The sequence below is a fragment of the Gouania willdenowi genome, chromosome 12 (genome assembly GCF_900634775.1).
Source record: "Gouania willdenowi chromosome 12, fGouWil2.1, whole genome shotgun sequence".
NCBI classification, from domain to species: Eukaryota; Metazoa; Chordata; class Actinopteri; order Blenniiformes; family Gobiesocidae; genus Gouania; species Gouania willdenowi.
Window position 1 is genome coordinate 29,305,475 of NC_041055.1, and position 27,762 is coordinate 29,333,236.

General features: G+C 40.3%; 1 protein-coding gene across 1 annotated transcript in view; it reads right to left on the reverse strand.

Moving 5' to 3' along the window:
• lamc3 (laminin, gamma 3) overlaps positions 1–27,762 on the reverse strand; it is a 182,497-nt gene that overhangs the window by 53,664 nt on the left and 101,071 nt on the right. Inside the window, exons 10-11 of the mRNA XM_028463174.1 lie at positions 26,535–26,736; positions 3,283–3,392 (exon numbers count right to left, since the gene is read on the reverse strand). Of these exons, the coding sequence (XP_028318975.1) occupies positions 3,283–3,392; positions 26,535–26,736 (312 nt within the window). The remainder of the gene's footprint in view (positions 1–3,282; positions 3,393–26,534; positions 26,737–27,762) is intronic.

A 27,762-nucleotide genomic window follows, 5' to 3' on the forward strand; every position in this document is an offset into this window, starting at 1 on the left:
GGTGTAATTTAATGATAAAATTGGTCCGGCGGGCGCTTTCTGCTTCATTTCTGCTGCAGTACCATACGTGAACTGATGGCTGCAGTGTTGCTTCCCCATTTACATTGTGAAAAACCATTGTGCAACAGAAGAAGAACCAACCTAAAGTCTCAAAAGTTTGGGAGCATTTCACTGAAAACTTACACTACACACCTGAGGTAGAACTAACATCTGTGATTGTAATTTTTTCGAAAGAATTTGGGAAAAATTCCTCAGCTTTCCAAAGTTTTTCCATGATTTTCTCAGCACGAGAGAAACTTAAAACTCTTAGTTTTTATCTGCAGAATCTTAAAACATAAATGGCATCTTTCTTTTTTTTTCTAAGAAAACCCTAAACATATTGATGAGTTCCACGAGGACTGTGATGGATGACGAGAGCACAGCCTATATTGGTTTTTCATTTAAAATGCTAGCGTGCAGCCTGCGGTGATAAGCCACTCCTAACACTGTTTAAGAATGAGTTCGAGACCTAACAAATCACTCACAGACGTTCTCACCCACCATGTGCAATAAATGCAGTGCAAACTGTGAGCATGACTCCGGTGGCCTCGCTCTGTGTGTGGGCGGCGACTGAAAACAGTTTGATAGAATAATGTGTAACTCAGCCTTGGTTCCTGTGAGCAGAACATGTGTTTAAAGTCCTTGTGCGTGCTCAAGTGGTCACGGAAGTACACACGTGTTCGTCAGAGCGCTAGCAAAGTGTAGCTAATTAAAAAAAAAAGAAAAAAGTGTGTGAAAGCTGGCGATTTTTGACCAGCTGGGCTGTCTTCTCTAAACCACAGTAATGACTCTCAGATCCTTCCTGTTCATTACGATACAGATGTTCCGACACAAAAACAGCCAGGAAAGCATCAAACAGGAAATTTTAAAGAAATTATAACAGACAGATGGGAATAAACATCCCTTGTTTCATCTGCTTGTCCCAGACACATCACACAAAGCAGCAACTTCTTCTGTTTTACATAAATAAATGTAATGGTACATATAATGGTACAGTCCTCCTTAACCTTTTATTTTATCCCCCTGTTCATGTGGAACTTTTGGAACATTCTGCCTCTGGCATTTGTGTTCTAAAAACATGAAAGTCAATTTGAGTCACAAGTATTCTAAAAGATGAAAGGAACTTTGAGTCATAAATGTTCTAAAATATCAAAGCCTGCTCAGTGTGACTTTGATAATCGGTGAGAATAGAAGTCATTACAAGTTAAACTGCATTGAGTTTATATCCTTTAACAGGAAGGGAGCGATTCTTGTGGAAGAACCCAACAGCACATTGAGTGTGTATCAGATTTTCTGCTTGACTGCACAAAGGACTGGTAGAAGTCTTCTTAAAGAGGACAGTTTGGAGACTGGATCAGAATCATGGATGACATGGTCGAAAATGGAGGTGGAATGCAGGGGGTCTGCAGTAAGAGGGAAAAAGGGAAGAACGGGTCTAGCAGCTCAATGAGCGAAATTCAGTGTGAGTTCAATAGCATCTTAGATGGTACTGTGTCTCAGATGAGAGCATGGGAGAAGAAGATGAGCACTGAGCTGGAGAAGAAAGATGAGGAGACCCTCTCTTTAAAGAAAACTCTCCAACAGGCCGACAGTGACCTGGAGCACATTGAGCATAGGGTGCGTAAGCTCAACCGGGACCATCAAGATACTGTGTCTCAGGTGAAAGCAGAATGGGGGAAGAAGACGAGCATTGAGCGAAAGAAGAAAAATGAGGAGATTTTCTCTTTAAGGAAAGCTCTCCAACAGGCCGACAGTGACCTGGAGAACATTGAGCATGGAGTGCGTAGTCTCACCCTCAACCATCAGGATACTGTGTCCCAGATAGAAGCAAAATGGGAGAAGAAGATGAAGACTGAGCTGGAGAAGAAAGATGAGGAGATCCTCTCTTTAAAGAAAACTCTCCAACAGGCCGACAGTGGAGTGGAGAACATGAAGAGTGAATGGGAGAAGATAAACACTGAGCTGGAGAAGAAAGATGAGGAGATCTTCTCTTTAAAGAAAACTCTCCAGCAGGCCAACAGTAGAGTGGAGAACATGGAGCGTGAAGTGTGTAGGCTCAACAGCTACCATCAGGATACTGTGTCCCTGATGGAAGCAGAATGGGTGAAGGAGAAGAATATTGAGATGGAGAAGAAAGATCAGGAGATCCTCTCTTTAAAGAAAACTCTCCAACAGGGAAACAAGAGACTGGAGCACATTAGGAATGCATTAAACTGCATCTTTGATGATAATGTGTCTCTGAATGGAGCAGAAAGGGAGAAGACAACAGACACTGAGCTGGAAAAGAAAAATGAGGAGATCCTCTCTTTAATGGATGTTCAACACCACAATGAGATCGTTCCACTGTCTCCTCCTCCTCTGGAGGAAGACACAGTGGATAGAATGATTGACCTTCAGAAAGAACATGAGGAAAAGCTCACCGACGAACGCCAGGAAACAACAAAACAAGTTATAGCCCTGACGAATGAGAACTGTGAGCTCCTGACACAGATTTCCACCTTGGGGAACAAAGACGCTGAGTGGGACACTCAGTATGGAGTTCTTCAGACCCAACATCTCACTCTGATCGAGGAAAAAGAGAAAAAAACACAAGAAATGGAGCTTCTAGTGAAGGAAAACGCTGAACTAAAAGTGCTCGAAGCCACAAGTGAAAAGCCAAGAAAGAGAAGGAACAGGACAAAGAAGAAGAAGACGAAGGACGGGGAGATGGAGTGAAAACTGGTTTTAATTGAAAAAAACTCTTCAGCTGTTTAGCTCGGCACAAAATGTGAGAAGATCCACTGCAGACTGAGTTGTTTTCTCCAGATTCTCCCACCACAATAAAACTTCCTTAAAGCAAAGCAAGGCAGATGTTTTTGTGTCGGGAAATCAATGTGCTTTACATTATTAAAAAAATAAAATAATGAAAAGTATCCCACTGGGAACAAACTAGAACAAAAATATTGTCAAGCAAATCACTGAGCTCCTAGTCTGGCAAAGAAACACAAGAAATTACAGTGAGAATGAAGTAAAAACAGTCTACAGAACTCCACATCCCACAATGCAATGCATGAAGCTTTTCTGACAAACTTTTGAGCAGCAATTTTAACATTTAACATTTTTTTTTCAGTAAATTATCTTCAATATTATTCTATGAGGCCTACTTGCACACTTAATTTATATTATTAGTGAAATATAACATCATTTGATTTGGAATAAGGAAAATAAAGATAAATGTGGACGTGACAGTCAGGAAATACTCACAATTATTCCCTCCGGCGTTGCTGATTTTCAGAGCTGTCAGGTTGTGCAGGACTTGTTGGAACTCAAACGCTGACAGAGACGGGGTAAACATCTGCTCAGTTTCATGTAGTCTGTAAAAACATGGAGAAAAACATTATTTCCAGCAGTTGTCCCCCAACCACTGGGTTGCAGACCAATACCAGTCCGTGGACCATTTGGTACTGGGCTGCAAAAACAAAGTTTCATTTTGAAAAACATGTATCTGCCTCTTAAACACATGCATTTGCACACATGCTAACACCCCCTGCTACCCCCCCCCCCTACATAATTGATACCAACATCAACAAATACATTAATTGTAAGTGAAATGTTCTTTATTGCTGCAAAGAGACATTTACCAAACTGAGAACTGCTGATTTCCTTCAGGTAAGAGGGAAACTACTGCCTCTAGCCACATTCTGTGCAAACATTAAATGTAAATGTGCTGACTAAAGTGTACTCAAGGTTTGGATTATTGAGTTTTAGCCATCTGCTGTGTGATGCAGAGAGTAATGCTGTGATATTTCCCTGTTCTTTTCTCAGTGTCAAGCACATTTTTTTCACATTCTGATGGCAGGTGCTGTTTCAGTTCTCACCAGAAAATGTGACATTACAATTATTTCCAACCATTAGGTGAAAGTCCCTTAAGGTAAGAAAGAGGCTGTAGCATTAAGATAAAAAGCCTTGGTTGTTTTTTTTCTTTTAGATCTGAAACGATTGTTTGATTTAAATCCATTTGCCTTCCATTCATTCCTGCAGGAAACACAATATTACCTTCCTTATTGTCATTGTTACAAAATGTTACAAAATGATTCTGTTAAAGGAGCGTTGGGCAGAATGTAGAAATCAGACTCCATAGTGACACCACGGTGGTTAGTGTAACTACAGCCATCAGCCAAGCCGCCGCGGGGGCGTCAACTGATTAGGACCGGAGCACAGCTGATACTAGAGGATGGACACCAGACTGAAGTCTGATGGAATGCAGTTTGGTATGAATACTGAGGAGCCCTTTCTTGAAATGGGGCCCAGGGGGCCACCCCCCATTTCTGGTTATTTCCAAATTCGTGTGATATATCGTTTCAAAGGTAGATTCCAACTATGCCTCGCACAAACTCCTTTTGTTTGGTAACTTCCATTAAAGTCGTTTTCTCATTTATTTGTGAGTCAAATATTGCGACAGTTTGTGGTACCGAATCATTGACACATACCAATATATGAATGGGGACCATTACTCCATATGTGCCACGGGGCACCAGGAACTGAATTCTCGGGTAAGTGGTACATGCTTTTTGGCGTGGAGACATTCCGCGTGCCCGGCTGTGGTTCTTCCGAACTTGTTTCACAAAATTCTGAGCAAAATATGTTAGTCGGATAACGGGGGGATCTTGGATTCAAAAGTTAGAGAAACGTTTGAGAACCACTGTACTGAAGTGATTTTGCCCCCCTGGCCTTGAGTTTGACACGTGTGTTTCATGTGTAGGCAATTCTCTTTTTTAAAAGATTTGATCCATTTTACCAATCCCTTGTTTCCTTCCCACATGTTCACACCAAAGTGTGTATATGTGTGTGTGTGTGTGATTGCCTGTAACCCACACAACCTCTCTTTTAGTGCAGAGGGTCCTTGTTCCCTGGCCTGACATGTAGGCACAGTAATAAAGAGAGGCAATTACAAACTGGGTCTCAAAGCCATGGTAATGGAGCTGGTCAGACAGCGATAAGCAGCGTACGCATGAAAGTGAACAAACTCCCAGTTGAGCTTTCCCCCACGGAGCATCAGTGTCCCCTTTAATCAGCACCAAGCAGAGCGCCGAGTGCCTCGCCGTAATTAAGCTTGCTCTGTTGAGGATGAGAGCAGATCATCAGGAGAGAAAATCCCAAAAGAATATCCCCCCACACACACATTTATGAGTTCCCTGTCGATGGAGATAGGGGGCGAACAAGCCAGCAGGACATTAACAACGTGTGAAATGATAAGCTACTAATGGGGTCATGTAAAGCGTCTAAATAAGTGAAAGAAAAACGAGTGCCATAAATAAAACATGGAGTATTTTCCAGAGGACTCTCCATGAAGCAGCTTGTCTTCACATTAATGGGACAATTTCATCCAAAATGTGTATTAGCATAAATACATTATGTATAGGCATGGACGCGGATGCTCTTAGAACACATTCTATATGTTGCTGTCGTGCTCCTATCAATTAAATTATAAACAATTCAATGTTTTTCTATCTTCACTGGCTATGATGTCTGTGCGTAAACCTCAAACAATTCAATAAACCCAATTCATTCTTGAAGGTCTACCTGCTGTCTGACATTTGTGTATAATAAATATGTGACTACTCTCTATGGATACATTAACATTCATGTTAGCATTTAGAATAATAACCAAGCTGAACATAAGTACAGGAAAATAAAAAAAAGGGTTTTGTCTGTTTTTAAGGTCATGATGTGTTTTTTTTGTTTGTTTTTTTAGGTTATTGTTGTCATTTTGCATAAAAATGTTGTTATTTCGTGGTCATTCTTTGTACTATTTATCTCATTTTGCAGTCTTGTGTATTTATTTCGTGACATTGTGTGTTTTTTAATTTGTATTACAGCAATAAAATTAATTAGCTAGTGTGTTATAAATTACTGTAGAATGAGGAAAACAGACTTGCGTGGCTTCAGTGTTATCTTTTTACATTTGGTGCTTGTTGCACATACTGTTCATACAATATCTGTGATTTACTCCTGAAGGGGATTACTGTACTTAAGTTTGCTTCTCTTTCACAAAGTTTAGCTGAGCAAAAGGGTTCAGGGGTTAGGCTTTAGGGAGTTTTTGTAATAACTCCATTATAATTATTATCCATCATCGTTACTTTTGGGAATGCACTTTTTATTTGCATAAACACATAAACTTAAGCTACTGTATACAGTAATGTCCACCATTAATCAGGCCTGCCAGCGGGAACAGGAAAGCTGCAAGGAGGAAACCTCAACGGAGACTTACAGTTTTTATTTCTAATTTTAGAAAAAAGGATAAGCAGAACATTCTGGTTTAACTCCTTGGTTTTGGTAAAATCCAGATCCATAATTTAATAGATCTGAGCTGAGATTAAATATATTTTCCAAGCATGTCACAAATGTTGGGTTGCCAACTGCCAGAATTATCCATTATTATTGCACAATACTAAAACTTCCTGTTTCTTATTTAACTGATAAGGAAATCACTTTGTCCCCAAAAATAAACTGTTAAAAGTCACTGAGATTTTTTAAAATAAATTAATAAAATTGTTTTCCACCAAATATGTCCTCAGTGCACTTTAGATCAGGGGTTCTCAATCTTTTTTTAGCCCACGACCCCCAAAATAAAGGTTCCAGAGACCGAGGACCCCCCACTGTACTGGGGTAATGTAATTTAAAAAGTAGAACAAATGAGTTTAAACTGACAAATAATGGGCATGACAAATCGTTTATGTGGTTAAAATGGCAAGAAATAAGCATGGAATATGGTAAAAAGTGGGAAAAAGTTACAATAATGGGTCAAGATGTGTGACATTAGGTGGAAAAATGTGATAGAAAGGGTTTTTAGGTGCCGGAAATGTCTTGCAAATGGAAAAAATGTGCAGAAAAGACAATGAAATATGATGGAGAAGTGGCAGAAATGGGAGTAATGTAGCAAAAATGCATTAAAAGGAGTTAAAATATGGCAAGAAAAAGTGATGAAAATAGGTAAAAATATGGCAAGTTTGGTGTAGTTGCAGAAAAAAATTAAAAATTGTTCATTGCTATAAATTACCGCAGAAATCTATAGCAAGAAAAGTTGTACTTTACCATATTCTATTTCTCTATTACAACAGGGGTTCTCAAAATGTGGGTTGGGACCAATTAAAAACCTTTCTAGTCACACCTCTGGCAGTTAAAGTAGAGTTTTAAAAACAAACCAATAGAAAAGTTGATTTTACAATATTCTAATACAGTCTTTTACTTTTTGCTAATTTTTTGGGAGTCTTTCTCAAGTACATTATTATGACTATTTTTTGTAAACAATTCAGGAAAATGAGCGTTGACTGTTAAATGATGGAATTACCCCTGCTCCAAATACATGTCCCTTATCTCATTTTCGTGTTTCATATGAGCACACACGGATCTGAAATGAAATTTTCTGCTGACATTCAAGCAATTTCTCATAATACTGAAAACAACAGATCCACTGTATGTGTGTACTGTATGTAGGCTACACCAGTGGTTCTCAAACTTTTTTTAACTGAACCTTTCTCTTACTTTTGAATCCAAGTACCTCGTTGTTTATTCAGAATTCTGTGAAAAAACAACTAAAGAGCAAAATGATGGAATGAATGAGTGAGAACTGTAACGCAGGTAAAATCTACCTTTGTATATATTTCTAAACTACAATATTAATTAATATATATATATATATATATATATATATATATATATATATATATATATATATATATATATAGTACAGTATAGTACAGTATAATACAGTATATTAGTATATAACAGGTAGAATTCACCTTTTATATAAATAGATATAATTAATTTATGTATTTATTTACTGCCCTCAACAACCTCAACTCACACATCAACACATGATCTATGTTAAGTAGAAATGGTCATGTGACCACGCTCAGCCAATGGTAACATATCAGGGCAGCCATTTTACCTGCTGCTTCCTAGTCACACCTGTGTGGAGAGGAAACTTCCCACAGCCCTGAGCAGGTTTGTTTCAAACAAATTGTAAAAACTTAATCTCTTGCTTTATGTAACACTCTGTGTAAGCATAGTACCTTATTTTTAACATTTAAAGTGTGCTACCGGTGCGGGTTGGAGTCTGTTGCTACCATCAGATGCAGCAATAACAGAGGAATTGGTGAGTGCTGATATCAGCTTTGTTGCTTACATGCTAAGCTAGCATGCTATCTTAACATTAGCATAGAGGAGCTAAAAGCTGGTTAAACTTTTTACTCATTGTACAGTATGTTATTCTGATATTTATTTATACTCAGTGAATGCTGTTACTACCGCCTCAAAGTGTGGAGTTCGAAAATGAGAAGCGCGCAATTATTTTTTCTGGAGTTATTGCCCTTTTTCTGTTTTTTTATTCTGTTCGAGATATCCTCAAAGGGGACAGCTTTTCTTAGAAATCGCTTAAAATATGAAATTCGGTGTGTGGCTTCAGGCAGGGGCGGGGCTTCAGGGGGGGCTGGGAGGGGGCAGCACGCCCCCGGCCCAAGGCCCCAAAGGTAGATAGGAGGTAGGACTTAAGGGAGCCGGGCCTCTGCCATGGCTCAGGGGAGCTGGAGAAAAATTAAATAGACCCACTTCATGTGACGTTTTCATACTAAATTAGGTGATGCACGCTCAGGCTCGGTACAAAACAACAGAAGAGATCGTGTCAACGTAATCCCTGCTGAGGCGATGGTGCACGGGAGCGGACGGAGAACTATCTCAGTCTGGTTCCAGTAAAAAGTGACCATAAAAAGCTGTAAATGGACTCATATGCAGATGTGGGACAGTGAGGAGGAGACTTAATGTAGAGATGGAAACTCATTAGAATACACGGAAATACACGGAAATACACGGAAATACACGGAAACCTTCGGTAACAGGAGTACAGCAGCCATCCTACCTGCCCGTTCATCACAAGTAGTTATAAGCATGTGGAGACTTAATGCTTTTAGGTTATTTTACACTGGATTTTTCTATCAGATATTTTCTACACCGAGTATGCGCGCGCACGTCAGTCACGTGTCTCATGTTTGCCCACAATGAAATGTGTCTATAGGTTGTCCTGCTCATTCTCCAAGTTAAAACTCATTAAAAACCAGTTGAGGAGCACAGTGGGACAGGAGAGACTGAGTGGACTTGCCATGTTGTCCATCGTAGACAAGTTCGCAGAGCGCAAGGCTCGTTGTATGCCCTTCAAATAGTGATGAGTAGGTCTATAGTACTTCATATTGAAACTGTTTGTGAACATGTGGGCCGCTGTGCCAGATTTACTAAACTTTATAGCTACTGATACTGGCTCTGAGTTGAAATGATTAAAGTGGGTTCAGAATGATGTGGTCGCTGTCCGTGGTGCTGAACTGCTTTGAAATTGTTTTATTATTACTGACCATGACGCCTAATGTTTTTCTTGTTCTCTTGTTTTGTTATACTTCATGTCCGTTTGAAATGACATAGTCGCTCTCCGTTGCGCCGAAGCTTGTAAGCCTCGCTGTTGCGGGCATGTGTATGTTGTAAAATATGTTATCATGAGCTTTATTATTTGGGTTTAAAGATCCCGGTCATTTGCCCCGCCCCCGGCCCGGCTCTGATTTGTTCCACGAGTGGCTTCAGGGTGTCAATACCTTGATGGAGTTTGAAAATGAGAAGCGCGCAATAATTTTTTCCGGAGTATTGCCCTTTTTTGTTTTTTTTGACTCTGTTTGAGGTATCTTCTTAGAAACCATTTAAGATAGCTAGTCATTTTATATTCTGACGTCATAATATTTTCTTATTTAAGTTCTTAGATTCAGAACATTTCGGAAAAGATTGTGAGTTACAAAGAGAACCAATTTGGTGGGGGATGTTGATGTGAATGTATTTTGAGTGTTGTAGTACACTGTTGTGTAAAATAGTGTTGCTTGCCAGCTTACAACTGAAGTTCTAATTCAGGCTATTTAATACAGGCCAGGTGCCTGTTAAAGAGACTCATGGTCGCCGAGACGACGACTACAGCAACTACTGGAAAGTACTGCAATAATCAACCATCACACTGCGGGTCTGGTAGGAGGCTGCCATAGCCTCCCCCTCCGCCCCTCCCCCTCCCCGCCCCCTCTGCTGCCTACACTGCTTTCCACAATGGTTGTCTTATAACCATGGACACTCAACTACTGATCCTCCTGATGAACTTATACCGTGGGCTGCTACATTCACTGTGAAAAGGAAGGCAGACCTGGATTCCTGGATGTCATTATTTTGAACTCTGCTCACTGCTGGAGTTCCTCATTGATTCAACTCAATGAACTGATAAAACGGTATTTTTAAATATTGTTTGGGTTATCATTGTGGACTTTTTCTTCTTTTGGTTTTTGTAAATGCTTTTGTTAATCACTATAATACAACTTCCCATCACCATTTGTGCCTCCGTCTCTTAATTACTTACACCAGCTCCAGAAGCCAAGCCTAATTATTGATTTTAGCCGATACTATTGCCACTGCTTTATAAATAACACAAATAAACACCAGGCTCAGGTTACGTAACAAACATTTGAAAGAATCTCATATTGTAAATAAGTGGAATGAAACAGTATTCAGAAGAGATTTATTCAGTTCATGTTCTAATCAATTTAATCTAATTTCCCTCATTATTTTGTGTGTTTTTGGTTTCATTTTTGTTGTTATTTGTCTGTTCTTTTTATAATTCAGTGTATTTTTCTCTTATTTTGTGTGTTTTTGTTGTAAGTTCTGTGTGTTGGTATTATTTCAAATAATCTCTCTCAGTGTGTGTGTGTATTGTGTCTTTTTGGAATTTTCTCTGTTATTTGTGTGTATTTTGTAGTGATCTTGTGTGTTTTTTCTCTCATTTAGTCTGTTTTTGTTGTTGTTTTGTGTGTTGCTGGTAATAATACTTTTCTCTCCTTGTTTCTCCTGTTTTTGGTGTTTTTCGTTGCTTTTGTTTGTTATAAATTTTCTCTTATTTTGGGTGTTTTTGTTGTCGTTTTGTGAGTTGCTGGTAATAGTTAGTATGATTATCATTTTTAACAAAAAATAAACATAAAACAACAACCCCCTATTTGAGTAACACTGGGCTACACCAGGAATCAGGGAAAATTCCATATGCTGCACTCGATGTTCTTTCATTTCACAGTTATGCGCAAACCGCAACACGCCCGCCTTTAAAGTTCCCACCTCCAACATCAGAGAGAGTTAATGTTACCTTATGTAAGCCATTCACCTCCTCTCCCCTCTCCTCCTCTCCTATTCCCTGCTGCTCCATCCCTGAGCTTCCATATATTTCCTATTTATCTGATCTGATTGTGAAATGATCTTTGGATCAGTAGAGAACACCAAACCACTTTACCAATTAACATAATTTACCATCTTAAAATGCAGATTCTGTCAGATAAGGGAGAGGTGAAGTTTGTGTGTGTTTGTTTGTGTGTGTGCGTGTGTGTGTATATGCGTGCCTATCCTGTTTATTTAAGCTTTCACTCGCAAGCGAAACACTTAGAAACTGATGTAAATCGGCTAAAAATTGATCCAAATAAGAGGGGATTAAAATCGATACAGTACAGTATGTGCTTTATTACTCTGTTTAAACAATAGGGGGTGCTGTGACTGTTTTAGTGGCACTTGTTTTAATTGTTTTTATTTTACATGTTTAAAAAAAAAAAAAAAAATATATATATATATATATATATATATATATATATATATATATATATATATATATATACTGTATATATATATTCAACTTTACATGGTGAGAAATGAAGAATTGTGTAGTTTATTTTGGTTTGACTTCAAACAGTTCAAATGGTTTGTCAGAAGTTATAAGATGAAAATATATTAGTTAAAAAAATCTTGGCAATTTAAATAATGGAATACTAATCTGTATTTTCTCCAAAATATGATCTCTATGTATTCAAATTTAAAGAAGTTAAGTGCATCATTACATCCCAAAGTTTAATTTGATTTATTTTTTCCAATCGGGATTTGAATTGTTGATTGAGTGTGTCATTACACTCCTATTAGAAACACATATTTGCTTATAATTATATTATATATACCTATTTTTATCATCAGTGTTAGTGCGTATTGAAAATGTTAAACTCGTGTGTGTGTGTGTGAGATTGATTAATTGAAACAGTACAATTTTTACAATAGATGTTGGCATCAAGTCGGCATGTGTCGAGCCTCTATTGTTGCGTTCACCCAAACTCATATGAGATCTGAAGAGAACCTCCCAGGAGAGAATGAAAGTTTAAGCTAATGAAAGTTTAAGTCCCCAAACTCCAGCTGATGTGAGAGTGAGAGCAACAATAAGCTCCTAGAGCCAGGGCTCCTGGTGGAAAGGAGACACTCATTACGAGGTGCACACACACTGCCAAGCAGCACGGAACAATTGGAGGGAATAGAAAGCCTGGAGCTTTGTTTCACTGACCAAGTTGGATACTGATGGATGATCCATGGAAGGGGGTGCTCTACTCTACTATACCACAGTGCAACATTGTTTCTACCCCATATGAAGTCATGAATAATTCAAGAGTCCATTCACAAACATTTGGAATCTGCCTCGACTGCAGATTAGGGAGGTTAGAAAAAAATAGAAGTATATAGCCGGAATCCAGATTTTAGATACTTTGATCTCAACAAACGACCCCAAAGCAAATAGAATATACTGTCATTTCCGAAATAAAAGCTGCTACTTCTTTCCCATGCTTTCAGCCCTGCGGCTTTAACAATGATGCGGGTATTTCATGGATTTATGGAGTTCTCAAGCGTCATGCTGCCAAAAAAATTGAGCTTAGACCAATGAAACTGTTCATACTAAACGTACTACACACTCATTGAGTATATGCTGTCTACTATATACTATAACTATGATTAAGATTGGTGACCTCGCACTGAAGTATACTTTCAAGTTTCCCAAGATGCATTTGGAACCTACAATGATAAAAACCTGAATCACACTGAGGCTAAATATCTTTGTTGATTCTTCACCTTTGAAAGTTCTGAAAACATTTGAAGTGAGAAAGTGACCAAGCAGAATATCAACATGTGCTCATTTGATCCATAAAACTCACGTAGACACATTTCATGCCAACATTTTGTACATCCGGGTATTTCTTGCACTCTCAATCTTTTCATACTATCTAATGTGAACGCACTACAAACCCATGTTGACGTCAGACTTAGTATGAGTCGTACGTTAGTATGACATTTCGAACACAGCCACTCAAAACGAAAGTGACATCGAGAACGACAATGAAAACGAGGCTGAGAAAGTGTCGGATGAAGCCATTCTGAGGCTGTCCAACTCTGAAGAAGACAACTTTAGTTGTTTCAGTGCGCAGTAGAAGGAAGACAGCGACCAATGGCTTTTCTCGTTGGCAGCTGTGTTTTTTTTTTTTTTTTTTTTTTTTGTAACTAGCTGTGTTACAGGCACTGTTTTTCATTAAAGTACAGGAACCTGTGTAAATGTGTTGTTTCAATGTAGAGACGTACAAAATATATATTTAAGTGCAGGCTTATATTTAGGTGCACTCAATAGTCCAGAAGATTAGTATCTAAACCCTGAGATTATTGGCTATCATCGAGGCTGGAAATTCAAAAATATGCAGAGAGTGCTACTGTAACAGTTAAAACATGCCCAGTCTATGCTATCTATATCTCTAATATCTAATTTCTCCAAATAACAATCTATGCTATGCTAATTATAGATACTCAATACTCAATGTACCTCTCTGTTTCAACTCGCTCAATCCAGCTGACTCGACACTGTTTGGAGTTGACAGGTGCTAGTTTTTAAAGAAGGGGCGGGGCTAACAGTGCTGTTCATGATGTAAGAAGCCACCTAATTGTCACGAACCACTATTGTCAGCCAATAGCAACTCTTATACTTTGACTAAAATGTCAAGAGATGGACAATAATAAATCAATATTACTACTTCATAACAAATACATTTGGTTTCTGCAGAATAAAAGTAGTAGTTTTTGGTTGAATGAAAAGGTATTTTAGGAAGGAAAAGAGAGAAACGGATAACATCAACATCATTAGTTTTTGTAAAGCCGTTTCTTTCCTAAGTGCAGCAATAATAATTGTAAGTCGACAGGTTCATGCCCAAACAGCCAACAATTATAGTAGGATCCCAGCTCTGCACAGCCTTGACTAAAACCCCAAACTCATGCTTTTAACAACCCTTTCTTTTCAGCTCGTTGCTCACGTTTTAATCATTTTTACATTTGAACTCCCAACAAAGAAAGGCTGTAACCTATCAAACATGTCCATTTCCTCCAGTTTCTACCATACTCCACATATAAACAGCGATTACGGATGCCTGTCAACAACAACCAACAGCTTGTCATTGTTACTGAGGCTATAAGAGCCCAGTCACACAACTGTTTGCGGACTCCAAAGGGCTGTTATATGAGCCAACCGACAGGAATGTGACGTGTCGAGCAAACAGAGAGGACATCATAGAGCTCCCTGGCTGAAAAACATGTCCATTTCCAGGTGGACCTTTCAATTTGATTTAAACAGTTTGTTGTTTCTCTGGGCTTACTTGTCAAACAAATCCTGACAAAACAAAGCAAATAAAGTTCCCTCTTAGGGAAGGAAGTTAATTTGTTCTGGGGGATGCTGAGGAAAGGAAATTAAAGATAGGAAAACCTGGGATGCATTTCAAGGACTGTAACAAAATGTGTGAAGGAGGTACCGAGTAGGAAAAGAAGGATTACTGGCTACTGGACGGATAAAGGGAGAAACAATCGGATGTGGATGCCTTAAACCAGGTTTGTACTGGTGACCAGTACAGCAGAACCCAATACCTCAGGTTTAGAGGACTAATGAGATCCCACCTCCCCCTCCTCCCCCCACACTACTGCTGTATGGCTGATTGAACAGCTGCTTTCTGCTGGCCGTCACACCACGATTCACTTCCACAACCTCGATCTGCCCAGATTCACCACTTTACTCTGAAAGGAAAGCAAAGTGGTGCAAGAAACAATGAACTGTTGGAGGTCTCACAAGAAATAAAAGATTGTATTAAGAGTTTTATCCATAAAAAAGTAGCACAGGTTTAGGGTCTGTATCAACAACGAAAGTAATTGGTCTAGAAACCCAGAGAGAATAAGACTGGTGAGAAATACTGAGAATAATATAAGTCTTATCTGGTTGTTTGTATCCATATGTAGTAGCTAAATCACTATGAAGAAGATGTAAAGCTAATGAGATGCCCAACCCACTTTTTGTCCACTTATCCCAGTGGTTTGTTTCCTCTTGGCAATGTCTTCTAGAAAAAATAAAGAAAGCAGGAAACGCCATCTTGGATAGGGGCCACATCTGATCAGTGATATTAGTTCATCCCATCAAGTAGTTGTGTCAGTAGGCTACATTATTGTATTAATTAATTCTCAGGTTCTTGTGCTATCACTCATAGTTATTGGAATACAATATACATCCTATAGATATGAATCCGACACAATAAGTAACTTTCAAAATTCTGTCACAGTTTCACAGCTATCATACATCAATTAATTGCAATGCAAACACTTTCTTTCTTATTATGAATTTTATATTTTGATAAGCGCATTGAGATGACTTTGTTGTAATTTGCGCTATACCAAATATAGTTGAATTTAATTGAACTTTCGTCAGTGGCACAATGGCGGTTTTCTGAAAAACCCTAAAAATGGATGAAATGAGCACATGTTGATATTCTACTTGGTCACTTTCTCACTAAAATGTTTTCAAAGGTGGAGAATCAACAGAGATATTTAGGGTTAGGGGTCCCTAACCCAGTGAATACACCTGAGCTCATCAGCAGCGCCTGGTAGTAATTAGTAGCTGAATCTATATAAGGAAGGCCTTGTACTCGTGCTCTGTTAAGTTGAATGAAACCTGAGTAGCAGGTCTGTGGTTTTGTTCTTCAGGTACGGGTAGGTGGATTAATCCAAAATATGGAAAACATCAATGCCAACGTTGGATTTGATTTAACAAAACAATTTAACTGCAAGAAATGTGATAATATAACAGATGTAAAAAAAATTAAAAAAATACACTAAATATAATATGGCTCACACTTCAATAATGACACTCTTTTGTTAACTGTTAAATAAATAATACGTTATTACATACAAGTTCAAGTGTTACAATATTATTTCAGATAGTCAATTCCCCAAGAGCAGTGGAAATGTTGTATTTGTGTATAGTAGTCTCTCAACTCTAGTTCCAAAAATATTTAGTTTTAATTTCCTCTGCACTTTGCCAATTTAAGACAAAATCCATGCACAGCAGTGTTTAAATAATGTATTTTCTTACTGTTCTATTCTTTTTGAACAAAAAAGTTCATCATGATACTAAAAGTATTTTGTCATCACTCATAAACTTTGCCCAAATTCTGTCCTGGGGTTTGAAATAATCACCAAACCACATCAGATATGAATAAGTATCTGTATCGGACATATTGTTCCTGTATTGTATTTTCCGAACAATGACAAATCTTACAGCTTTTCCTACTACTATGCTATCGTGAGTGTCCTTGGTTTGTTTATTCTACGTGTCAAACTAAAGGCTCGGGGGCCAATTCCGGCCCTTTAGAGCATTCAATTTGGCACATGGTAGGACGTAAAAAATGACAAAAAAACACATTAAGAATCGATGTGTAAAATGTAAATGATAAACTAATTCGACCATAGACATCGCAGTACCTCAATATACACAAATTCAATGAAACTTGACAATATTTGCAAAGGGCCGGCTCACATGCTTAAATCACAAATTGTTGAAAGAACTCTAAATTTCTCCAAAATCCTGCAATGTTTCACAAATTCTAACACAAAGTTTCCCCAAAATGGATACAAATTAATCACAAAATCAAGTAAATTCAGGTGATACGTGATTTATTGCCAAAATATTGTCAATGCCTTACATACTTTTCATCTAATTTAAATGTGGAAGTGCAAAGTAGGGCACATTATTGTTGAAATTTCTAGTTTTCTCGCCTGAAATCTGCGCCCACTTGAATTCAAACTGGTCCATATTTGGTCCCTGAACTAAAATGACTTTGACACCCCTGGTTTAGTTGGTAAAAGTTAAAACCCTTTATTCCCTTTTCTCCTGCTACCCTCTCACTTTAATTTTTTGGGTCTGTTTATGGTTTATCAGATTTAGTAGGTTGTGTAGGGATGAATTACTTCTCCCTATGCAGATGCAGATTTTGACTGTTTTTCAGAAACGCAATACCTTGCTGATATTGTGCTCATTACCTTCTTTGCATTTCAGATTAGCCTCGAAATTAAACTTGTTTTGGCAACCCAATCAAACCAAAGGTTGTTGAAAATGCAGGCTGACACGAGACGCCTCAATCAGTTTCTACATGGAAATGCAAAATAAGGGCTGGATGTACCAACAAACAACACTTGACTTTCATTCACAGCCCAAAGTAATCTCACCGAGAAAAAAAAAAAAAAGAAGGAGCAAAACAACAGGCTGGCAGCTGCTTGGAAAGCAGAGCAAACACCACCGCAGCTCTGTGTGAAAGACACTGTGAATCTGTTTGATTTTGATTGCTGCCATCTTCATTCCAACATTCAACAAGGAGAACTGTTACTTTTAGCATACGGAAAATCTTCCCCTTACTGTTACTATCAGCTACTGCTTTTTTACAATTCACCAGTAGGCACAGAATCAACCGGATGTCAGAAGATTGCGAGTCTTTGATTATACACTAGTTAGTCTGTGTGTACAGGGATGTGCTCTGATTAGCACACTAAGTTTGCCTTTGGATGGAGTTGTGGGAGGCTGCAGCATGCATTATGGAGGACCTCAGTGAGTGAAACTACTCAGACATTTGAAAACGCAGATGTTAACAGCTAAGTGCAGTTGTAGGTCAGAGATATTTTAAGTCAGGAGCTCATAGGAAAAAAAATAAAAAAATACAGCCAAAATGTTTAATTCAAATGTCACTTTGTCCTTAAGTTACAAAGTCACTGAGCCACATCCTAGTTTTACAGCTACACATGCCCATTGCAAGAATGCACATGTTTCAGAGGCAGATTTTCCTGAGGGTGTTTTTACTCGGTCCGAATGGGGGGAGGAGAGGTGATAACTTCATCACTTTAGTTTGGCTCGGTTTGCGTTCAGAGAACAACTTCTGATCCGCTCCAAACAGCCTCTGGTGCAGTTAAGGTGGGCAGACACTGTGCAATGTTTTCAATCGTTGTACTCCAGCTCAAATTATGTGACTCAATTGCAGAGTTCGAATGTGCACAGCTCACACTATGTTCTCACACTATAGGCAGGCATACACTGTGCAATTTTTGACCCATTTTGAGCCGAGTTTCGACTCGTGCGACTACTTTGTGGGATCGTGCGAGTCTCTGCTAGGTTGTGTGTCATGCATCGTGTTGTATACATGGGGTCACGAGAAGCGATTAACACCCGCTGTAAAATTGCCAAACTGCCGTGCCCATGTCTGTCTAGCCAGCTCCTGGTCCATCACGTCGCTGTCTTTTCTTTATTAAAGCTCTTTTTGAGGAGATTTGCGAGCGTCTCTCCACTTCCAGGTTTTTCTTCTTCGTCTGTTTTAATGGCGACACTTCAGAGTTCTTCTTCTAATTTGTTTGTTGCATTTCCGGAAAAAAGACCACGACGTGTCTTGTGTGAGCAGTCAGATTGTGTCAGAGTGTCGGTCCGTACAGTGTGAGAACATGCATCCTGAGCTGCGCACATTCGGGCTCTGCGTCTGAGTCGCACAGTTTAAGCTGGAGCTGAGTGCAACGATTGAAAAAAACGCACAGTGTATCCCAGCCTTAAACGGACCGATACTTTGACAAGACCTGACTGCTCACACTGTACGTAGGGGTCTTGTTTCCGGAAATGCAATGTACACATTAGAAGAACAAAAACTCTGAAGCGTTGCCATTAACACAAAAGAAGAAAAACCCAGAAGTGGAGAGAGACTCATGAATCTCAGCAAAAAGAGCTTTAAAAAAGAAAAGGAGGTGTGGTGATGGACCAGGAACTGGCTGGACAGATACGGGCAGTACGATCCATCAATTCTACTGCGGTCCTACGATGTTTGTGCATGCACAGTGAGAGTTTGAGGTAAGCCTGTCCGAATCAGAATCAGAATCAGAAATGTTTTATTTGCCATGTACAGTTTTGAGGACAGTACAAGGAATTTGACTTGGTGGTTGGTGCACAAAACAAGCAACAAAAAGAAATAAAAGAAATAAAAACAACACAACAAAGAACAACCCAGCAACAATAATAATAATAATAATGATAAATATAAAGGATGAGGGATAAATAAAGGATAGATAGAGAATAAAGGATAAATAGGATAAATATAAATATATATATACAGTGCAGCAGGTATCAAGCTGGTGGAGGTGGTGATCGGGTGGGGGGGGGTTCAGTGGGTGACTTGGGGTGTGTTCATGTGGATGGTGGCAGAGGGAAAGAAGCTGTTTTTGTGTCTGGAGGTTCTGGTCCTGATGGACCGAAACCTCCTACCAGAAGGGAGAGATTGAAACAGTTTATGACCGGGGTGGGAGGGGTCGGCCACAATCTTTCCTGCACGCCTCAAAATCCTGGAGGCGTACAGGTCCTGGAGGGAGGGCAGATTGCAGCCGATGACCTTCTCTGCAGAGTGGATGATACGCTGCAGTCTGGCCTTGTCCTTGGCCGTAGCTGCAGCGTACCAGATGGTGATGGAGGAGCAGAGGATGGACTGGATGATGGAGCTGTAGAAGTTCACCATCATCTTTGTTGGCAGACTGAACTTCTTCAGCTGCCGCAGAAAGTACATCCTCTGCTGAGCTTTTTTGATAAGGGAGCTGATGTTCAGCTCCCACTTGAGGTCCTGAGTGATGATGGTCCCCAGGAAGCAGAAGTACTCTACAGAGCTCACTGTAGAGTCTCCCAGGGTGAGGGGGGTGAGGGGGGCTGGGTTCTTCCTGAAGTCTGCTATCATCTCCACTGTCTTTAAAGCATTGAGCTCCAGGTTGTTCTGGCTGCACCAGGACACCAGCCGGTCTGTCTCCCACCTGTAGTCGGACTCGTCTCCATCAGCGATGAGACCGATGATGGTCGTGTCGTCTGCAAACTTCAGGAGTTTGACCGACTGGTGAGAGGAGGTGCAGCTGTTGGTGTACAGGGAGAAGAGCAGAGGAGAAAGAACACAGCCCTGAGGAGATCCAGTGCTGATGGTCCGGGGAGCAGAGATGGTTTTTCCCAGCTTCACGTGCTGCTTCCTGTCAGACAGGAAGTCTGTGATCCACCTGCAGGTGGAGTCTGGCACGTTCAGCTGGGAAAGCTTGCCCTGAAGGAGAGCTGGGATTATTGTATTAAAAGCAGAGCTGAAGTCCACAAACAGGATCCTGGCGTAGGAGCCTGGGGAGTCCAGGTGCTGGAGGATGAAGTGGAGAGCCAGGTTTACAGCATCGTCTACTGACCTGTTGGATCTATAGGCAAACTGCAGGGGGTCCAGGTGGGGGTCGGTGATGTCCTTGATGTGGGAGAGCATGAGGCGTTCAAAGGACTTCATGACCACAGATGTCAGAGCGATGGGTCTGTAGTCATTAAGTCCTGTGATCCTCAGCTTTTTAGGGACAGGAACGATGGTGGAGGCCTTAAAACAGGCTGGTACGGTGCATGTCTCCAGTGAGGTGTTAAAAATGTCTGTGAACACTGGAGACAGCTGATCAGCACAGTGCTTCAAGGTAGAGGGAGAGACAGAGTCCGGTCCACAAGCCTTACGGGGGTTTTGTCTCCTGAAAAGTCTATTCACATCTCTCTCTTTGATGGAGAAAGGTGTCTCTGTAGGAGGGGGGGAGGAGGGGGGGAAGATAGGGGAGAGAGCCTCTGTAGGCAGCTGGGGTGAAACTGTAGCTTTGATGTGGGGGGTGAAGGTGTTGGAGTGAGGCTGATCAGAGGTGTGAGGGGGGTTGGAGTCAGGTCTGTCCCATTGTCTGTCAAATCTACAATAGAACTCATTCAGACTGTTGGCCAGGCAGAGGTCGTTAGCAGCAGCAGGGGCTCTGGGCTTGTAGTTTGTAATTTGCCTGAGCCCTCTCCAGACAGAAGCCGAGTCATTTGCAGAGAACTGATATTGTAGCTTCTCTGAGTACAAACGTTTGGCTTTTCTCACCTCCTTTTCAAACGTGTACTTCGACTCTCTGTACCTGGCTCTGTCTCCACTCCTGAAAGCGTCCTCTTTGTCTGCTCTCAGCCCTCTGAGCTTAGCTGTGAACCAGGGTTTGTCATTGTTATAACTCACCCTGGTCTTTGATGGAATGCAGCTGTCCTCACAGAAGCTGATGTAGGACGTCACAACGTCTGTAAACTCATCCAGAGAACTGTTCGCAGACCTGAAAACATCCCAGTCAGTACAGTCCAAACACTCCTGGAGTTTCTCCACTGCTTCACTGGTCCATTGTTTAGATTCCTTCACCACAGGTTTACAGAGCTTCAGCCTCTGTCTGTATGAAGGAATCAGATGGACCATCACATGGTCCGATTGGCCCAGTGCAGCACGGGAAACGGCGTGATAAGCACTGCTTAGTGTGGTGTAACAGTGATCCAGTGTCTTCTCCTCTCTGGTCGGACATTTAATTAATTGTCTATATTTGGGGAGCTGGTGTGAGAGGTCACCTTTATTAAAGTCACCAAGCACAATGATAAAAGAGTCTGGGTAGGTCCGCTCCATGCACAGGATCTGGTCGGCGAGTGTGCGCTGTGCCTCGCGCACATCAGCTGACGGTGGGATGTACACACCAACCAGGATGAATGAAGTGAACTCACGGGGAGAATAGAAGGGTTTGCTGTTGATAATAAAGGATTCCAGGTGAGGAGAGCAGTGCTGGAGGATCACTGTCACGTCGTTACACCAGTTACTGTTCACATAAAAGCAGATTCCTCCACCTTTCTTCTTCCCGGTGAGCTCCGCGTCTCGGTCCGCTCTGTGAAGTTGGAAGCCGGCCAACTGCAGCGCAGAGTCCGGTACCGCTCCACACAGCCACGTTTCCGTGAAGCACAGAACAGAAGATGAGGAGAAGTCTCTGTTTCTACCTAACAGCAGCTGGAGTTCGTCCACTTTGTTACACAGTGAGCGCACGTTAGAGAGGAATATCCCCGGTAACGGTGTGCGCCGGCCGCGCTGGCGGAGGCGCACAAGCACACCAGCTCTTTTTCCTCTCCTCCGGCGCTTCACTGCGTGAGCAAAGGTGAGCGCACCTTTGAGTAAAATGTCCAGTAAATCCACAGAGGAAGCGATGAAAGTGGGAAATAAATCTCTCGGGGTTGTTGCCCTGACGTTCAAGAGCTCTTCTCTTGAATAAGAGAAGCCAGTTGCGGATTTTACAACAAAAACAAGACAAAAAAGTGCGCACCAACACACCACAGCAGCCATCCGCGGCGCCATCTTGCATCGTGGCACTGCTTCAACAGTGAGATACCTGAGGAGCGACCAGGATTTCAAACATGTTTGATTTTCATACAATCATACGATTGCTGATTGTGAGCTGGCTTTGAGTTGTTAATCACTTCTCATAACACCATGTATACTACACCATGCATACTACACCATGTATACTACACAATGCACGACACACAATTTATCCGCGACCCAGTCCGATCCTAAAAATAGACTTACGAGTGAAAAATGGGCCAAAAATTGCACAGTGTATGCCCGCCTTTACAGGAGCTAACCAGTTAAGGGGCCGTTACTGGAGTGGAGACTTCTCTAGGCAAAGAAACAAAAACTTGAAGAAGAGGTTCTCATCTATGGGTCAAAGCGGACGCTCTACAGTCTTCAGAAACTTCTTCCTTCCCCGTTTGTTCTTTTTACAACATTCAACAATGGAGCAGCAACAAGTTGCCGTGTTTTTGGTGGTTTTAAAGCCCTGGTTTGCGCCGTTGTCAGCTCTCCTGATCACCCACAAGACCGCACGCTGTTACTTCCTGTTTTCTCCGCTCCATGAGCAGTTGTATTCACGGCGCTCCTAATCGCTCTGGACTTAGTTGGTTAGAAACGCTCAGAGACCGGCAAAAACATCCACTCTAGAATTTGCCTGTTTGATCCACTCTAGACTTTATTTGCGTGTTCTCACCGACCAAACGAGGAGGACTATCAGAGCACACAAAGATCCTAGTGTTTTAACTGCTCTAGGATCCATTGGTGTGAATGTACCCTTAGTGATATCATTAGAGATAAAAATGTAATCCATTTCCACCACCTATCATTTGGTATATTTGGTGTGGACTTGCTTTTGTGGCTTTCGTTGCTTACATTGACAGGTCGTGTATTATCTTTTGAGTAGGCTGCTGTTCAAACCCAACATTTTGACTTTCATCTCACATGTAGGTGATGCTAATTCATTATCCATATGCAACTATACTGCTATAATAACACACCATCGTTTAATGGAAAATGATATACTATACTAAGAAGCTGGATAAACATAACTATGATGTTATGGGCTTAACCAAATGGTTACCAAACAGTTGCAATCCCAGATCAGTTGTGCTACAAAGCTGGACAAATGTATTCAAGATAAAAGGGTGGAGCTTGCGGCGTCTGACCAACCGCAAACACGGAGAAACCCTGTAGAGGATGGATACCAGACGTACCTGACGGGTCGTAGTCAAACACATATTTAGAACTGTTTGCCAAGTTCGGTTTTGCTCTGTCGAGTTTGGGTGGGGCTTGGACAAAAAAATGCGGCCCAATCTACACTGTAATGGAGGAACAGACATTTATTGTTAAAAATAAGAAGACTTAAAATCTATAATCCAGGCCATAAGTAACACTGTTACACATGGTAAAAACCAGTAAGGAAATAAGGAAAATTAATATCTTAAGTTTCATGAGATATGAATTAATTGGACAACACACTAACCAGCCAGGTTTGTATTTTAGGGCAACGGTGTACTTAACACAGCAAATGGAAAGAACTGACTGAATTATAAAAGAACTGGTTCAAATTTCTTAGCAGCCCAAATGAATACATGAAATATTAAAAAGATAAAATTTTACAATGCAAAAAAAAAAAAAAAAAAAAAGAAATAGATTTGACCAAACAATCAAACCAGCAGGTGAGAGTGAAGTCTGGTACTTTCTGTGTTTTTCTTTTCGCAGCTCTACTTTCTACAGGCAGATCAATTCCCCGGAGCCGTTTGTATGTAATACGCCTCAGTGCTGGTATTATTGGGGCAATCAAAGCCCTGAGTGAATATCACACCTTCAGGCCAAGGACCCACTGAGTGCTCCATCTACTGCCCATCCTGGTGTTACTGTAATCCATTTAGCGTTCCGTTCCCTGAAACAACCCCGTCACCCAACATCAGACGGTCCACCTACGTGACCTTCAAGGCCTTCAGACTACAGTAGTTTCCTTGGCTGAAAAAACAACAACAACAACCACCTCATGTGACCTCAACAAAGATGCACTGATTATTATCTTAAAAGCAACCTTTTCCTGAATTGATTATTTTCACCTCATAATTTTACATTGTTCTAGCCCTGTGGTTGCAGCCTAACATTTCAAACAATGAAGTGATGCCTCTTCTTTGCTTTACACACACACACAGCATGTGATGAAAATGTAAAGTCAGCTCTGTACTACAGTCTGAGCACGAAGGAGGTTCATCTCTACATTTATATCCTGTCTGCAGGAGACTTGGCAGCTGAGTCATTGTGGTTTAGCTTTAATCAGCGCACAGATGTCCCGGATAGGCGGCACTCCACAGAAACTAAATCTATTGTAGCAAAGGAAAAGTTCAAGCGACAGAAGTATAAAGAAGTGAAAAGAAGAAGGAAATAACTAACGGAGCAAGAGTTTTTCTGGGAGGGTTGTGTTTCAAGTGAAAATAAAAAACAATACACGACGTGAAGCCATCAGTGTTTTTTCAATGTGTTTTTTTGTCGACTTTATTTTTTGAAGTGACAATAACTAGAACAATTAAAGAATGTGTAATGAAAACTGCATTAATATATTGACGTTTATGTCAAACTAATAAAAACGAAACTATAATGTTTACATCTCACATGGGATGAAATCCAATCTGAACTAACTTTCTTTGATTCTATTTCTTTGGAAGGTATCCAATCAACACTACTTTAGTGGTGTGGAAGGCGGGACTAGTAAGTGATCCAATAGGAAGTAGGCTGATTGTGTTTGCGGATTTGAGATGGCCCATGTGATCTTATGCATTAATTACATCCAATTACTCACTAACTTCCGCTATCAGTGTCAGCGAGGCACTGTTAAAGGGAGAGTAAAGATCCCTTAGGAGAGCTCTTCTTCTCTGCTTCATTGTCTACTACGAAACCGCAGAGTTGGAACCAGTGGGGGGGGGGTCTGGCATGCTCGGTTGGAGAGAGGTTGGAGAGGGCATTAAGAGAGAGGTCATTTAGGTTAGAGAGGGACCGGAGAGGGTCCCATTCCTCTCTCTAACACTCCCTCTATCTCTGCTTCTTCCCTTGTGTGTTTGCTCCTGTACTCCTTCTGGCTTTTGTCTTGCAGGTCCGTGGGATCCTCAGTGTGGAGTTACAGAGTCTCAACAACTCTGTCTCCACCCTTTCCTCTGCACACACCCAACACAGCATAACGTGGATGGCTGTTCATCATAGGAATGGGATCCACACAAGGTTCCTGCTGCTTAACAGAAGGTTTTCCTTGCCGCCATGATGAATTCATGTTGGGTGTGGGATACATATGTATGTGTATATACGTATATATGCATATGTGTGTATCCATAAAATGAAGAGTCCGTCCTTAAGACTGCTCTACTGTAAAGTGTCTTGAGATACCATTGGTTATGATTTGGCGCTATTCAAATAAAAGATTGATTGATTGATTGATTGAACTGTCTCCCCCTGCGGTCACATATTTTCTCCTGTCACAACTGTTTTGTTCTAATTTGGTAAACAAGAGGTTTTAATCAATATCTTGAATTTTCTTGATTTTTTTATACCAACCAAAAGCAGCACAAGTTGTAATTTTGACTGAAAAAGCTGCTAAATGTTCTAAAAATCAGGCTGAATGTTTCACTCCAATAGAAAACAATGGGATGTTTACAGGCAGTGGGGCCGTGTGACATCATTAAGTCCCATTTTTAAAAGTAAATAAATACTGTGTTTTATTAGGCCATATTTGTAAAAACAGTGGCGGATATCTTTAAAATATGGCCAATAAAATTTTTTAATATAATTATAATCATGAATACCTTAAAACTAATATAATGAAGACTTATTACGGCATAATGGAGTTGATTGTGGCTTTTTTGTGCTACTTCTGTGCTAAAATGAACAATAACAAAATTTCTAATTATAAAATACACTTATTAAGTGCTGCCTACCAATTAAAGTATTTACCACTTTGACTAAAACTAGACTATAACTGAAATAGTATTATGACTAAAATTAAGTTGCATTTTAGTAAAAATGTGCAGTCCAAATGAACACATGCACACAATCTCAGTCCTTTTCACTTCCTGCACTCACTCATACATATACCTGATGGTGAATGTGCGCTGAGGTGATGTGAAACTTCCTTTGGGGTTCAGCACCCGTTGAGAGGTGAGGTGGGTGAGGAGGGTGATGCCAGAGCCTTGCAGCATCAGGGTGATGTGATCGGGCAGCAGCTCAGCGCTCTCTGAGGTGAACGTGATGGTGAGAGGCTGACCGTAACTGTAGGCCTGCTGACCCAAGAATTTCTCTGGCAGGGAAGAGCAAAGGTTGGATGTTAGGTAGGTAGGTGGGGGAGGAAAGTCTAACAAATGTAAGAAAGTTTGTGTGTATCATAGTTGCAGATTTTCTTCCAATGCTCATTAGATTCCAAATCCTTCTTTAGCTTTAGGACATTTCCATACACGGGGGCACAAGCTCCATAAAAACTTTTCAAGCCCATATGGAGCACAGCAGGAGTCTGAGCAATTATTGCAATCACCCCCTCTCATCTTTAGCCTCTTATAGCACATTATCCGCATCTGAAAAGTTTTGAATAATCCCAAGAAAGGGCTTTAAAGCTGCTGGACACATATAAAAAAAAAAATAAAAAAAAAATAAAAAAAATATATATATATATATATATTAACATACAGTAAATCAGATTAATCAACAGTATAAGCTTCATAGATCATTAAATCAAAGATCATTTGCTTGAAAAAAAATGTGAAAGGTTGAAATTTCCTCATTATCACACTCTGTTTATCGACATTTTTGTGCATTAATTGCATTGTGGGATGTGGACTCTAGTAAACAGATACATAGAAGAGTTTTACCTTCATTTTTACTGTGAATTCATGTGTTTCTTCACCAGACATAAAGTAAAAAGTTTCCCTGACTCCATGTCCCATAATGCAATGCTTGAAAATGTCAACAAACGTAGCTTTTATGGTGAAGATGAAAACTTCTTTTGAGCAACAATTTCAACCTCAAAAAATTCTAAAATGTTTTACCAATTGTTCTGTGATTATTCAATAGGCACACTGTATATTTTTAGTTTGATCAGATTAATACTTTTTGAGATATGTAGTGACGGGTGTATGTGTTGATATTTGTGCGTCCTTATTTTTCTTCCGTTTTCAGCTTCCAATATCTGAGGAACTACATCACATCAGAAACTGAACTTTAGTATAGTAATACAGCTCCACCTACTCTCTCAGAATATACATAATAATCTGCTATACATCCTATCTGGTGGACATATCTTAAATAGTTGGACACATTTTTTTGACAAATC